General features: G+C 30.7%; 1 protein-coding gene across 1 annotated transcript; it reads left to right on the plus strand.

The window, feature by feature from the left end:
* The first annotated feature begins 4699 nt into the window (after window positions 1–4699).
* Window positions 4700–15711, plus strand: LOC130797765 (uncharacterized). The gene is made up of 7 exons (XM_057660509.1): window positions 4700–4778; window positions 9163–9255; window positions 9487–12642; window positions 13085–13255; window positions 13425–13511; window positions 13932–14084; window positions 15191–15711. Exons 2-7 carry the CDS (start codon window positions 9175–9177, stop codon window positions 15434–15436), a joined length of 3894 nt encoding a protein of 1297 aa, XP_057516492.1. The 5' UTR covers window positions 4700–4778; window positions 9163–9174; the 3' UTR covers window positions 15437–15711.
* The last annotated feature ends 894 nt before the right edge of the window (window positions 15712–16605 follow it).

Below are 16605 nucleotides of genomic sequence, written 5' to 3' on the forward strand. Positions count from 1 at the left end.
AATTATTTTAGTGGATGATGGTTGATTACAAGACAATAATACCTAATTTATATTATGATTTTATATAAATTGTGTTTAAATTAGGTAAAGTATATATATAATCTATTATTACGATTCTATATACCTACCTAAAATTTAATGTGTTTAAATAAATGAAAAGGTAATGTATTGAGTAAATAACTTTAAAAATCAATAATTTATAGTTTAAAAAAAATCATATACTCAGAAAAATTTAATCACAATGATATAATATTTCATACTAATAAAACTTATATTACACAAGTTCTATACTAGTTAATGAATAACAAAAAGAATATGGCTATCACTCCCTCTGTCTCTAGCAATTGAGCACATTTTATTTTAATATTAGTATAAAACCCCGTGCAATACAGGAAGTTATTAGTATGATGATATATATAAAAATATTTTTTTTAATGATATGTAATAATAATGAATATAGAATATACTAAAGATAAAGTAATAATAGTGTAAGGACATTGTTATTTGTGTAATAGTCTTAAATAATTTTCATATGATCTTAAACATGCGGAATAAAATTATTTTGTAAGTTAAATATAATTGATTTATTGATTCATCGATTATGTATAAAATCTTTTTGGATTGATATTGTCTCTTTGTCGTTTCCTAACATTACTATGTAGTTATAATCGAATTCTTCATAAAACAAAAAAAAAAAAAAAACTTAAAAAACTAATTATATCATTTAACTAAGTAATTATTCTAAAAAAGTTATCTCTCAGACCTTCTCATTTTTTTTCTTTTTAAACCTTTATCATTTTATTATTACTACTATTCTACAAAGCAACAATTAAAGGCTACAATTCCTATTTAAAAATAATTAATTATGTAATTTGAAAAGTACACAATTGCATACTAACAATAACCATTCTTTAATTAACCAAATATTTAAAAGTAATTTACATCAAAAATAAACCCTTGAAAGTCCAATTTTATTCAAAATAAATACACCACTCCTCTTTTTATGTTAGCTAAATTTTAATAAAAGCATAACCTATGTTATTTTTTAGTCTTATTTGCAGCAAAAATTTTCTAGCTTATTAGTTTTATAAAGATATATTTAAATTATTTAATTTATAAAGATGGTGAATTTACGTTATGTTATTTTTTAGTTTATAAAAATGATAAAATTACACTATATAATAATTTGAATCAATAATTCATCTATATAGCTTAATTTAAGCCATAATAATTATGTTTATTCTGTTTTTAAAAAGGATAAGTTATTCAATTTAATTAATTTTTTAAAGGCTATAAATGACATGTTGATCAACTTTATTGACCAAATAAGCCAATATCAAGCATTGAAATCCAATCAAAAAAATCCACATGGCAAGTGTCTTAGAATGGAGACACTTAATATTCTACATTTTTTTAATATATATTATGATTATGATGATACCTTTTAAATTTTTTTACATTCTCTATCATTTTCACCTACTTTTAAAACTTATCCTTATAATTTGTTTGCCTATTTTTTAAACATACATCATGCGTGTATAGATAGGCTCTTGCAACCTCTTGGAAAAAAAGAGACTATTATAATTTCTTACACTTTCTACTGGATGTTTAAAATTACATATCAAATTGATCTATTTATGAGAATTCGGATATTTAAATTTACATGTGAAAATCATAATTCAATTTTTCCAAATAATAATGACATTATCATTAAATTTTATAGGGAAAATTTTTAATGAGGAAGTGACACATAAATAATTTTAAAAGGTGATGATGTCAGTCGAGTTTTGTTTTAGTAATAGTTATAGATTATAGATTATAGATATGCGGATATCCGGTATCCAAAATAATATCAGACATTCAATAATCCGTCAATTCAATAAATGTTCGATATTGGGATATCCTAATATTAAAATTTTAATATTTGATATTTGAATTTTCAGATCTGATCGGATATCCTAAATTGGAATCAGATATCATACCAAAGCATCAAATGGTTTTGCTCAACCCTATTGATGGTAACCAAATTTCTCATCTTAATTGGAACAAATCTGTGACGACCAGCACCATGCTGTTCGTGAATTCAAATAAAAATACAAGGCCGCCTAAGTTATAAAGAATGTTTTCCAAGTTTAATTCACAATTAAAAGCATATTGAATACGTTACAAATACACAATACACAATACACAATACACAATCTATCTTTATTAAATAAAAGATGAAATGATTTTGAGTAGTTTGCATGTAATCTTCATTAATATTTAATCCTACGGTTTACAAATAATAATAATAATAACCCTACCTTAATTAAATGACTGGTATAAATGTTTCTCTTTAATAATATTAGTTTCTATATAACTCTCTATGTAGAAGGTAGAGAATGTAAAATTTAATTCTAAATATAAAAGGAAAAAGAAATAAATAAAAATTAAGAAATTAAGGGCTTACTATCAACTAAAATGTTGATCGTAGTCCACAGCAAAAGTGAATACTTTAGTAGTCATTGACAAAAAAAGCTAAAGTGTCTTGCAACAAAATTAAAGAAAAGTTACTAACAATAATCCAATATTAATTTCTTGATTTTTTTTATAATAATCTTACTTATTGATTAATTATGAATAATTTTATTTTTGGGGTTATTTTCAAGAGTGAACCCGATAACCGGATCTGGATTTCTTACTCTAGCTAGTTTTATTTTTTTAAAGACATATAATTAAAATAAAATGTTTAAATGTTTGAAAAAATTCTGATTTTTTTATTATTCATAATTTTTTATGTAAATTTTTAAAATTTTTCTTTAGTTTTATATTAATTTTCAATTTACTTTTTTTGTGAATTACCTACTATATCAGATCATCGAGTTATCCAAACATACTCTAGATAACTACCCCTAAAGTTGAGATTATTCATGATTAATCGATAAGTTGAATTATTATAAAAAAATCATAAAAATATTAGATTATTCTAGTTAATTTTTTCAAAAATTAAACCTTCATTCAAGAAGTCTTACTTTAACTTTTTCGGCCTCACTTTCGACGGTGATCATCAAATTATGTTGTATTTTTTAGGTTTTCTAATTCGAATTGTATTTTAGATATTTTTTTGTTTGGATTGGACTGAACTCATATATAAATCTTTTTTGGCTTATATAGTGATCGACTAAATGTGCTTTAAATTTGGACATAAAAATAAAAATCGAATGAAATTTAGCGTAATTTGCTCATATGAAAAATATCATATCGAAAACTCGAAAACTGAACTTTCATCCCTAAAGATAACTACTTTTGTTTGTTACAAGCAATGGCGGAACTTAGTTAAGGCGGGTAGGGGCTTTGCCTCTCCGAGATTTTCGGCAAATTTTTTTTATATATAATAGTCATTTTATATTTTTTTATAATTTCAGCCCAACAAATAAAAGCAACATAATTAAAGGAAGACAATAATTGAAACAAAAAAAAATCTTATAATTAATAATAGAGTATCAAATTAGGAATGAAATGATCAATTAGAAACTGAAAGAAAAATGAAAAAAAAAAAAGACAATGATTGGGAGAAATCGTCAAAATCAAAAATAAGCTTACCATACAAAATCGAAGAATAAAGGTTTGTTTTATAGTTTTAATTGAATTTTCTTATCTTTATTTAATAATTAGTTTAAATAAGTGAATACTTGAATCACTAGAACCCCATCTAATAAACAATCAATTATGAAAATAGTGAAGACAAAATTTTGTAAAAACATGTGCGACGGATATTTGTTGATATTTTATTAATATATATTGAGAGACAAATAACAACAACATATAGTATCAACGAAATTATATAAATGATTTTAAAATGCTAAATGAAAGTCAAGTTTTACATTGATTCAAAATCTAAGTTAAGATTTTATTATATTGATTAGCTACATGATTTTAGTAGAATTCAATTTTTTTCGTAACTTCGCCCCCTAAAATTGTGTTTAAGTTTCGCCATGGATTACGTAAGATAGACTAAAAGAAGACAGAGTGATAAAAAATAAATCAAAATTGCTGCCGGAAAAAATAATACTCAAGCTGAAATAAAATTATATTTTTTAAGGTGAGCATCTTTTAGCCAAGAGAAAGACATGAAATTGTTAAAAATGGTAAAAATGAATGTGGAAGAAAATAAAGAGGACAACGTTGTAATTTAGAAGAAAGAAACGAGAGGCAAAAGCGGAAAGAAAAGCCCAAAAAAGACAGCTAACAAAACGGCAGGCGTAATTGCGTACACAAAATTCCCTTAATTATTGTCTATTAAATTTTAGTAATAAATAAATAAATTAAAGATTTCAAAACAACAAAATTTTAAAATAATAAAAGTATTAAAATTGATTTAAATTTAAAATAATTTTTTTTGTCTTAAATACTAAATACTAAACATAAATTATTGTGAAAAACAATGTATACAAGAAACGTATTAAATTTATAGTCTAAACGACTAATTACAAATTGAAGAGAAAATAAAAATGTGGAGTTTTTATTTTGAGGTGGTCATTTATTGAAACGGTCTTTCACAATAATAACTTGAATACTGATATTTAGCCAATTAGTTTTTTGGGCCATTCTCCTCCTATAATCTCTACTTTTCCAATATTTTCGTTTTTTTGCATTTAAATTGTAGTCACCATTCCATTCTGAACACTTCTCTCATTCTCTCTCTTGCTCTTCACTATTTGTCTCTGTTTCTCTCTTCGGCTATTTGCATTTGCCAGAAAGCGATATTCCGCACAAACAACAATAATCATCAACTCAGACTCAGGTATAATTCTTCTTCCCTGACATCTATTTGAATTCACACTATATTACTCAATACTCCAGAATTTTTTACATTATATGATGTAATAAATTCTAATACTTCCGAATATTTTATTTTATTTTTTATTTTGAATGTTTCTGATATCCGTCATCAACAAGCCGGAGCCAGAACCCGAGCCGGTTAGCTCATATTTGATTCATCAATAGTACTTCCTCTGTTTCTGAACATTTTTCCTATTTAAAATATTCCCTAGAAATTTAATTAAGATTTTTAAGACAGATCATAAAATATATCTATGAGATCTTATTAGATTCATCTTAAACTATATTTTTTATTATATATTTTTTATGAAGCGTATTTTAGAGATAAGACTCAAAATTTAATTTAAAAAATTGTGTAAAAAGTAAATGGAAAGAATCAAGGAAGATCAAGAAACAGAGGGAGTATTTAGTAAATATTGACTATTCCTGATGATTCTGATATGTATCCGTCATCATCACGCCGGAGCCAGACCCGGACTCGGACTCGGACCCGGTTAAGCTCATATACTTGATTCATCGATAACCGTTTCCTTTTTTACTCTTTTGATTCTGTTTTAGAAATTAGTAAATAGTATCTCCAGAATTAAGTCTTATTTCCATATAGGCATTTACCATTTTTTCGGACGAGATGCTAAGGATCAATCTCACTTTTCTACGGCCTACCTTATTACAGTAAAATACTGTGTTGAATTATGCTTTTTACTTTGGCCGAGAAGTTTTACCTCGTTTTAATGTGTATCTCCAATAATTTTTTTATTTTTTATAATTTTTAATTATATATTATTAATATATTAAGTATTATCAAATAACCTAAAGTAAAATGGGCAATAAGAAAATATATTTAAAAGTAATGCATTTATTTATATTTTTAACTATTCAAACTTGTTTATATAATAAATATAACATCATCATATTTAGTATATTTTGTTTATATGATATTATGATTAGAGTTTTATTATAAATAGTTCATAGTGATAAATTAAATAATCAATCGGGTCATTTTTTGGTTGGTAAATTTTATCTGCACATGCTATTTTTTTTGTTATTTTTTCTATATGTTACGTAACTTTTAATCATATGCTATTTATCTAACTTTTTAATTTAACTGACTACAGAATTCACAAAAAGGAATTAGTGATATCATTAAATTTGTTACAGTTAAATGTTTTTGTTTTAATTAGTATTTAATGCTATTTTTAAAAGGGGTGTGTTATGAGTTATAATAATTATCATAGTAAATTTGTAAGGAACATGAAACGTTTTTTTTTTCTTAAAGAAACAAAACTTATGTAAGTAAATGAATTTTACTCAATTTATTTCATTTCAGTTTAGTATTATTTACACTTTAATAAAAAAATAGGAGTAGAAAAGAAACAAAAGTATGGTATTTGTTTTAAAAAATGAACAAAAAGAAAAAGAGAAGATTATTAGTCTATGGCTGGCTGGTCGCACGCGTTTTCAAGTTGATAATGATGGTATTGATGAATGATGTCCATTAAAAGGACTCCCATAATACCAAACACATCCTTTTCTTTTTCTTCAACTATTGTTAATTGAATTTTTTTTAGTGTAGTTAGATATTAAATTGTGAGAATGTTAGAATTATTAAATAAAAATAATATATTTTCTTAAAAATTTAGATAAGGAGTTATTATCATTATCACTATTTATAAGACAATCGTGATAATATACCTTTTCCAGAAAGTTTTTTAGCAACATTATATTTGATTAATTAATATTCATTCATAATCTTATTCTATCGTACTAGGATTTTGGGCATGTTTATGACATCAGTTCGTATATCACCCCTTAAATAAAAGTTCTTAAGATTATAGATTACATTAATTTTGCTTTAGTTTAATAATTTACAATTATTCCCAAAGTTATGAGGATTTAAATAAACAAGTTAAAAATATTATTATATATCAACTTATTCGCACTATTTCGAATATTACTTTGTTGAGATTTAGATCTGTTACACTGGGGTGGAGACAGATTTAGATTCAATATTACTTCCAAATAAGACAATTATTGATTGATCTTCCTACATACCTGTCCCCGTTTTGTTTTGTGGAAAAAACTTACTTGATCGTACATTACCTAGTATACCCTAGAAAATATATAACTCAGTCGTTAAAGTAAAGTATTACTCTGTCCATTTAACTTAGCATTAAAAAGCAAATTAGGTATCTATAAGAAAAAGTGATATTTGCTGATTAGTGAAAAAAAACTGAGTTTTCCATAAATGCCTTAAAATGTACGAATGAGATTGAAAAAAATATAAATCACTATTAAAAAATAAAAATATAGCGAAATAAGTAAGACAAACCCAAATACTCACAGATAATATAATAAGGGGGCAAAGTAGTATATTATAATTCATGTGTCTTATCGATTTTGCCCCAAAGGCAATTTATATGGAAATTAAGAAAAATAGGTAAAATAGCATATTGTAGAAAAGTGAGAAAAACGTGTAGATAAAATAAAAACATGATTTATATGTGGATGATAATTTAAAGAGTGTAAGTTATGAATGAAATATAAATGGAGCAAATTTGATAAAAGAAAAAATCAAAATAAAATTAGGGCAAATTTGGTGCAATTTGCGGAGTAGACAAAAATAGGCATAAAATGATTCTCATTGTCTGACAAAGACCATTAAGCTTTGTAATGGACAGCAAGAAAGCTTATAATAATAAATTATATTTTATGGATTAGTTTACAGTATAAAATACAATTATGCAGTATACATATATATTAAAGTATAATGTCGGTATTATTGTCTAAAATTAATATTGATCATTTGACTTTTGTTACACTTTAATGCTTGAAAGTTGAAACAGGCATGATGCATCATGTTTTTCATATATCTTTTCCTTTTCCTATTAATAATTCGCTTAATTTTTTAGATTTTTCAGATAAATCTTAATTATCTTTTCGTTTTACAATACAATACCCTTAGATACTTTGTTTTTTGACAAAATTTTATTTTTTTGGTTTATTTTGAATTAATTTATATTTTCTAAGATTGATATGATATACATAGTAAACGTTGTTTGTGCGTTAATTAATGATTATTGGTTAAGAGTTAAGTTAAATGACTTCATTATATGTGAGACTCTAATAATGTTCAAAGGTTTGTAAGGGTGTGTGATGTGATCAACCGTACAAGACATTTTTTTCTTCCGTATATGAAAAAGTTAATAAAAAAAGAAATATGTTAAATTTATTAATAAAATAAATATATTTACTATAAATAAGGCGTAAAATAAAAGTTTTGCACAGGGCCCTAAAATTTTTCGAGGCATCTTTGAATTAATGTTACGACTTTGAAATGGCCTATTCGAAATACATTATTGTTTTGAGTTTGCATATTGTTTTTAAGTAAAATTTGACAAAATAGTAAATGTATTTGACTTATTACGTTGAATGATGGGACAATTTTCTTTATTAAGTACACTTTGGGGAAATAGTTGTCTATTGGAAAGGCATTACTGTTTTGATTTGCATATTGTTTATAACTTATAAGTAGAACTTTAGCAAATTGTTTCTATTCGAGTTATCAAGTTAGTTGGTGGACGATTTTTCTTTATAAAGTAGAAGCTGGATTGGTAGGACGATTTTTCACTATTGAGTAAATATTTCTTCATTTATACGTTTACCTTCCATGTATGCTTTTATTGACGTAAATGCAAAATTTGTTAATAAGTGTGCGTTGTAATATATTATGTTCAATTAAGCAGCCCCAACCACACCCTTAAATTCTTGGGCCCACCCTTAGTTAGAAGAATCCATTAAGTATGGGGAAGTATCACAAGAAAATCGAACTTCCTCAAGGAATCTATTAGGTTTGACAATTCGTCACGAGTGTTGATTTGCATACACACTTGATGAGGTTCTCTTATTTTTAAAATTATATATTAGTAGGAAGACTACCCACCAAGCATTATATGCAAATTCATAAGCATAACCCACTATTTTAGTGATTTAAATCTTGTTAGTTTCACAAAGAAAAAACTCTTATGAGAGTTACTTTCTCAATGTCAGAGTCAAGTAAAGAACACAATAAACTACTCTTGTGAGAGACCATCTTCTAGTGAAACATCCTCAAAATAAGAAGTTATTATTTAGGCTATTCAACCTTTATATGAAACGCATCTCTTGGTGATACTATCTCATACAAGAATTTGTGCACACTTTTAACAACTATATTATACCTTTTTTGTTGTTGTCATTGTTGCTTTCAGCTTGTGTTTTTGAATATAAATGCACACTAGAAGTATTTGGTGCACCAATCTACCTATTACTAGTTTAAGTTACTAAGCTGCTAAATTTGTTTACCTCAGGTTTAAAATGGAAGAAGAAACTCAAACTGTAGAGGTCCCAGTGGTGGAAGTCAAGGAGAAACTTGCTAGTATCACACACACAAATCAGGTAAACTTCTTATACCCATCACTGTGACATGATTCACTAATCTCCTTGCAAATCACAAATCAAAACAAGCGAATTATGGTCAGTTTTGGGCTATTTTAGCGTCATTTTGAGCGAAGCGCGAATTTAGAAAGCGAATTAATTGGCGAATCATGTCCCACTGCCTGAAAGTACTCAAGTATTCTTATGTTCCTTTGTTGAAGTTTTTTCCTGTTTTAATTTCTTGAACTACAGGAAAATGGAAATAAAGAGGAAAAAGAAAACACATTGGATGATGGAGAATTCATCAAGATCGACAAAGAAACGCTTGAAACGAAAGAAAGATCTTCAGATGAAGGCAAGCCGTCTATTACTGAATCTAGCCGAGAGCTTGTTGAAGCAAAGGAGAAGATAAAAGAGCTTGAGGCCGAATTAGATAAGGTCGCTGCTGCATTAAAAGATTCGGAGTCACAGAATGACAAGCTGAAAGATCAGATCATTTTGACCGAGGAAAAGCTCCAAGGAAGTGGGAAGAAGTGTGAGGAACTCGAGCTTAACCATACGAAATTACAGGAAGAGTCGGTTGTTGCTGAAAGTAAGTACAACGAAAAGCTGAAATATTTGCAAGATGCATTGGATGATCATGAAGAGAAACATAAGGAGTTCTTGGGGATCAAAGAATCATTCGAAAGTCTTAGTTTAGAGTCTGAAAATTCGAAGAAGAAAATACAGGAGTTGGAGCAAGAATTACAGTCTCGTGCAGAAGAATTGGAAGGCATAATGAAATCTTCTCAGTTGAGAATTGAAGATGCGGAGAAGAAGGTTTGCGAGATTGAATCGCTTTTGGAAGAAAAGAAGCGGAAAGTTGAAGAACTTGAAGGGAACATTAGTATGCTCGAGTCGAAATGTGTGGATGCGGAAGCTGAATCGAAGAAGTTTTCTGACATGGTATCTGAACTCACTGGTGAAATTGAAAAGTTTCGATCTTTGATGTTGAATCTCGAGACTGCATTAAAGAGCGCAAGTGAAAAGGAGGCGGGGTTGATGGAATCGTTGAGTGTCATGAAGGAGGAGAAGCGGTGCTCAGAAGAAGCGTTGGAGAGTACGACCAAAAAACTGCAGGAAACTGAAAGTTTGCTTGAATCGTTGCGTGGTGAATTGTGTGTTACGCAAGAGAAACTCGAAGGGATTGAGAATGATCTTAAGAGTGCTGGCTTAAGGGAAAGTGAAGTTATCGAGAAGCTGAAAATTGCGGAGGATCAGTTACAGGAGCAAGGGAGAGCGATAGAAGAAGCTATTGCGAGCAAAACACATTTTGAGTCTTTGCACGAGAGTTCTACGCGGGATTTTGAGTTGAAAATGCAAGAGGCGATGTTGAATGTTGGTGAAAAGGAGACGGAAGCTAAATCATTGTCAGAGAAACTTAAAATTCTTGAAGATCAGTTACAGGAGCAAGGGAGAGCGATAGAAGAAGCTATTGCGAGCAAAACACATTTTGAGTCTTTGCACGAGAGTTCTACGCGGGATTTTGAGTTGAAAATGCAAGAGGCGATGTTGAATGTTGGTGAAAAGGAGACGGAAGCTAAATCATTGTCAGAGAAACTTAAAATTCTTGAAGATCAGTTACAGGAGCAAGGGAGAGCGATAGAAGAAGCTATTGCGAGCAAAACACATTTTGAGTCTTTGCACGAGAGTTCTACGCGGGATTTTGAGTTGAAAATGCAAGAGGCGATGTTGAATGTTGGTGAAAAGGAGACGGAAGCTAAATCATTGTCAGAGAAACTTAAAATTCTTGAAGATAAAGTGCAAAGTTACGAAGAACAGATGGGTGAAGCAGCTGCGAAAGCTGAATCTCTGACCGAAGAATTGAATCAGAGTGCTGCAAAGGGTGCTTCCTTAGAAAGCTCGATTGAAGAACTCAAAAAAGTGATCGAGGAAAATGAAGGGAAATTGGCACAATCACTCTCCGAGAATGAACTTTTGGTCGAAACAAACTCCCAACTTAAGAACAAGGTTGATGAGCTTGAAGAATCGTTGAAGGCTACTGACGCAGAAAAAGAAGCGACTTCTGTTCAACTTGCATCTTATATGACTACCGTTGCTGAGTTGACAGAGAAACACGTTGCTGCAGAAAGTCGGTATTTGCAGGCTGAGGAACAATTGAAGGAAACTAATGAACGGCTTAGCACCCTTGAAAGTCAAGTGAAAGCATATGAGGAGGCTTCTCGTGAAGCATCTGAAATAGCGGAATCTAGAAAGGCGGAGATAGAACAGTTAAAAGAGGTTGAAATCAAGGAGCTCAATGAAAAGCTTGTAGCACTTGAAGGCGAAGCAAAGAAGTACGCGGAAGAGGCCCATGAAGCGGAACACATAGCTGAATTACGAAAAGTTGAAGCTTCGGAGATGGTTGAAAAGTTGTCTCAGAAAGGGTGTGAAGTTGCAGAATTGAGTGAGAAGCTTGCTTCCCTTGAAGGGCAAGTAAAGGTTCATGAGGAAAACGCCCGTCAAGCATTTGGGATTGTTGAATCTAGTAAAGCCAAAATTGAAGATCTATCGGAAAAACTAGCTCAGAAGGAGGTCAAGGTGAAGGAACTGAGCGAAAAGCTTACTTCCCTTGAAGGGCACTTGACAATACACCAGCAAGCGGCTCTTGAAGCGTCTGCAATCGCTGAATCAAGAAAAGTCGAAATTGAACAGCTACAAGGTACATTTGAGACGTTATCTCAAAGGGAGTTAGAGATCAAGGAGTTGAATGAAAAGATAAGTACGCTTGAAGATCAGTTAACGAAAAATCAGGAGGATGCCCTTAAAGTGTCGGAGATTGTTGAAACTCGACAAGCTGAAATCCAAGACTTGTCGGAAAAATTAGCGCACAAGGAGTCGGAAGTGAAGGAATTGAATGAAAAGCTTATTTCATTTGAAGGGCAATTGACAGTACACCAGGAAGCTGCCCGCGAAGCGTCGGGGATTGCTGAGGCAAGAAAAGTTGAAATAGAACAGCTCCAAGTAACAGTCGAGATATTAGCTCAAAGGGAGTTGGAAATCAAGGAACTGACCGAAAAGATTAGTGCCCTTGAAACCCAGTTGAGTGAGGTATCAGGGATTTCTGATTCTCGGAAACTTGAGTTCGAAGATATGTTAATGAAGCTACAGGATCAGGCTAAAATGTTTGATGAACTGCAGCTTAAGTTAGGCCATGTTGAGACACGTAACGAGGCCTTAGCTGAGGCAAATATGAAACTCACTCAAGATCTTGCTTTAGCCGAGAGCGAACAGAGTGATCTTCAAGCTAAACTTTCACATGCTATTGATGAGAAAAATGATCTGGCTGCAAAATATGGCTTATCAAACAATATCATTGAGGATTTGACCCAGGAACTCAGTTCTGAAAAGCAAAAACATCAGGCAGAGGTTCGTATTTTTAAAAATCATACAGGGTGTTTGGCAATTGGCTGTTGGTTGTTGGCTGTTGGCTTTAGTTGGCTTGTTTGACCAACTGTAAATGTTGGCTTTTAAGCTAGCTGAAAAAGTCAGCTGTTTATGGAGATGTTTGGTAAATTTAGTCATTGGTTGTTGGTTGTTGGCTGTTGCTTTTTTAGATGTCTTGTTTGACCAGCAGTAAATGTTGGCTGTTTTTGTTGGCTTTTAAGCTAGCTGAAAAAGTCAAGTGTTTATTTAGATGTTTGGTAAATTTAATCATTGTTGTTGGCTGTTTATTCGAGAAAAAGTGGGTCCATAAATCAAAAGCCAACCAAAAAGCTAATGTAAAAACTAACTACCAAACACCCCCATCATCTTTAACATATTTTGCACTTTTAACTAAAATCTTACATTAACATATTACTTCCTTCAGATATCTGTAGTTCAGGAGGAGAGCAGGAAGCTTCATGAAGAGGAACTGAAAAAATATAGAGAACAGGAGGACGCTTTGAAGGTCGAAATAAGCGAGAAATCTGCCCTACAATCACGTTTGAAGGAACTCGAAGAACAATACCAGGCAACTGAGGCTCGATTAAAAGAAGAGGTGGGTGATAATTACATCTCGAATCAAAATTCAATCTTGTTTGTGTTTGCAACATAGCGCAAAAACAAGGGTGCATAACCTTATTACGACTGTATCATAAATGTTTTTGAGTTTACTGCGACTGAAATATAGGCCACAAAATGACAACTAACTTTTGCATTATGTGCAGAAACTCCAAGAACAAAATGTGTTAAGTGAAAAGATTGTAAAGCTTGAACAAGAGCTGCAGCTTTCAGAGGCCACAGTTACTAATCTGGTTAGCTTACTGTTTTCTATTACATCTTTATATGATGCTTTCATCTCAACATTTTAGACATACAGTTTCTTGTTTCCATAAACTCCGCAATAGCAAGGCCGTTCCTGACCCTAGGCAAGGTAGACTAGGCACAAAGCTAGAAAGAGGCCAATACCTCAACTCAACAATGTCATCACATGGGACATTTTTTATTATATAGAGTCCATCTCCACAAAATTTTAACGCTATTTTAGCCCAATACCTCAACTCAACATGCATTTTTTTATTAGATTAGTTCTTTTTTATCAAGAAGTATATATAACATGTCTATATTTATAATGATAATTATAATTTATGGAGTCCGTCTCTGTTATTTGCAAAGTATCCATTAAATGTCAGAAACGACACTGACATAGTGTCATTTGTGCAATTGATCAACAGAAAGAGGAGACTTCTGCAAAGGTGACTGAACTAGAAGCTGCTAGGAGTAACTTATCTGAAGACCTTGATTCCAAAAGCAAAGAACTTGTGCTTTTAGGAAAGAAAGTTGAGGAACTTGAGCAAAAACTTTCAAAAGCAGAATCCAAACAGAAGGTATTTTTTTTTCTTTTTATTGAAATTTGAAACTTGGGTTATTTCTTAAATTAAACATATGGAAACACTACCAAATATGCTGTGCATACATTTCTTTGGAAACTTGAATATTAGGGCCAGCTCGCCCTATAAGGGGAAGATGGGCCTGCGCCCTGGGCTCATCTTAAAATATAAAAAAGCGACGCTTTAATATTTGATAGTTAGGGACCTATAATAGTCTATTTAGTAATTAGGAGTCTATAATTAATGTTTTGTCCGGACCATCTCAGACATATTTGGAGCCCAAAGCAAAAGTTTATATATGAGCTCTTTAGATACAAAAGTGCATGTCCCATCTTTTTAGTGAAAATTGATAAAGTACATTTTTTTTTCTCAATTAGACAAAAAATTTATTTGCTCAAATAACCTTAGTTACTCAAGAATAAATTAACAATACAACAGCTGAAATAAATGATTATTGCTTTATAAAATATTAAATAAAACCCGGTAATCAATAATCTGAATTCAATTATAAAAAAATTAGTAATCATTAACAAGATAATGTATGGCCATTTATTTCATTACTCAAATATCATTAAGTAATAGGGTGATATGTTGACGTGCGTCTGTTGCTATTCTTGGTAAAACTTATGTAGTTTTTTTTGTTGATATATAAGCAAAAAATTAAAATATAGTAAAAAAATTTAGGCCCTCAAAATAGAGTCGCTTCTGGCGCTCTTGCTACATAGCCCTATTAAGTGTAATATCTAGGACCTTGCAAGATTTATATCAATACCAACATTTTTCTAAATAAAATATTAAGTGCAAGGGTACAACCAAAGATGTTAACATTGAAAGTGAATCAACCACTTAGTTGGTAGGAGCATATCAAAATTGATTTCACAAAGTTGATGGATTAGATTGTAAGAAAGTTTGTGCAAAAGCGGATAGCAACACCTACTACATGCCTTTAGACCATTGAATAATAATCAACACTTATAAATAGTAAAACTGGCCCACTAGATCGGAGTCACTTAATATCATTAGTTAATGAAATGTTGTTGTTGACTTGTCATAAATAATAATATTATGCACACGATCTAAGTGTTTATGTATCTATGTTTTAGGCTGATGAAAGCAATATTGGTACATCTGAGGGTGAAACGGAGGTAAGGTCTCGAGACATTGGATCGACAATTACTAGTCCAGTAAAGCGGAAGAGTAAGAAACTAGAAAAATCGTCTGCACAAACATCATCATCATCGGCTCAAACCGCAACAATTGAAGCCTCATCAACCATCAACTTCAAGTTTATTATGGGAGTAGCATTGCTATCTATTCTCATTGGTGTCATCCTTGGAAAAAGATACTAAGATCCCAATTCTTTTTGCAATCTTACCTTTCCTCTTTGGTTGTTTCATGATTGATTGAATGCATATATTTTGGTATTATGTCTTTAAATTATAACTAGCTTTGGTGGCAATTAAGTTTTTATTTTTGTGTCCACTAAAAAGCTTCTTTTTGAATTATGTAATTAGCACTTAGTTATTTGGTGATCTACTTATACTGAAAATATTTTTATTTTTATTTTTTTGGTTGTGAACTAAGATTATATTTGCATTTGTGAGAATAAGTTTTGAGTTTGTTCTTTTGCTTCTCTTCATATCCCTGTTGAGGTGCACTTTATAAGTTTGCAACGGTAGTAGAAATTTATATGGGAATGAGAGGCTCTCACACAAAATTTTGAGTTTATATATATTTTTAGTGGGTGTATGAAAATAAGAAATAAATATATAAGTGTGTAATGAATGGCAATAAGAATAAAGCTATTAAAAGCACAATATTTAAGGTGGTTTATCAAATTACGTCCACCATATTTAGGTAGGATAGTATTAATGACGTCTTTAAAGGACAAACTACAATTTTAAAGGAATTACAATGAAGGTTCGATGAGAAAGAAAAGAGGTAATGAGGGGAATAGACTAAGCAATAAGGAGGGTTCTACAATGAGACTTTGGCATACCAATAAGTGACCCAGGACTAATGTATTTATAGGTAAACATAGGGCATAGAAGTAACAAGTGGATAAGGCATCAGCACTAAGCAAGAAACGAGAAACGAGGCATCTAATGGTATGTGCTCGTTCGAGCATATGTTTGATGGCAGCCTATGGTTGATTATGTGCAACGTGTCCCTATGCTCCCCAATTCAATACTTCCTTCAATGCTTCTGCACTTGTCCTATAACTCATGCATGTTTTGCTTGCTAAGGCTTTAAATCAACCAATGATTATAAGGGACAATTGCAATAATTCCCAAGTGCATCTTGGGGCCTTTTTTTTTTAACAATACTAACAACTTGATTAATTTGTTTAATTAAATCCTTAACACTTGGTGAACATAAGTCACCCATAACCCTTACATACATTTTTAGAACACGACTCAAAATAATTTGGTGAGAATCATGATCTGGCCTATTATTGACGGTTTTCCTTCCACTCTTGTGAATTGTGATAGAAGTTTGATTGTCACCATCCCCAAGA

This window comes from Amaranthus tricolor, chromosome 13, assembly GCF_026212465.1.
Source record: "Amaranthus tricolor cultivar Red isolate AtriRed21 chromosome 13, ASM2621246v1, whole genome shotgun sequence".
NCBI lineage: Eukaryota > Viridiplantae > Streptophyta > Magnoliopsida > Caryophyllales > Amaranthaceae > Amaranthus > Amaranthus tricolor.

Coding starts and splice junctions, on each gene's coding strand:
- LOC130797765 (XM_057660509.1), top strand. CDS start 9,175: ATGGAAGAAGAAACTCAAACTGTAGAGGTCCCAGTGGTGGAAGTCAAG. Junction 13,256..13,424: donor AGGCTCGATTAAAAGAAGAG/GTGGGTGATAAT, acceptor CATTATGTGCAG/AAACTCCAAGAACAAAATGT. Junction 13,512..13,931: donor AGGCCACAGTTACTAATCTG/GTTAGCTTACTG, acceptor ATTGATCAACAG/AAAGAGGAGACTTCTGCAAA.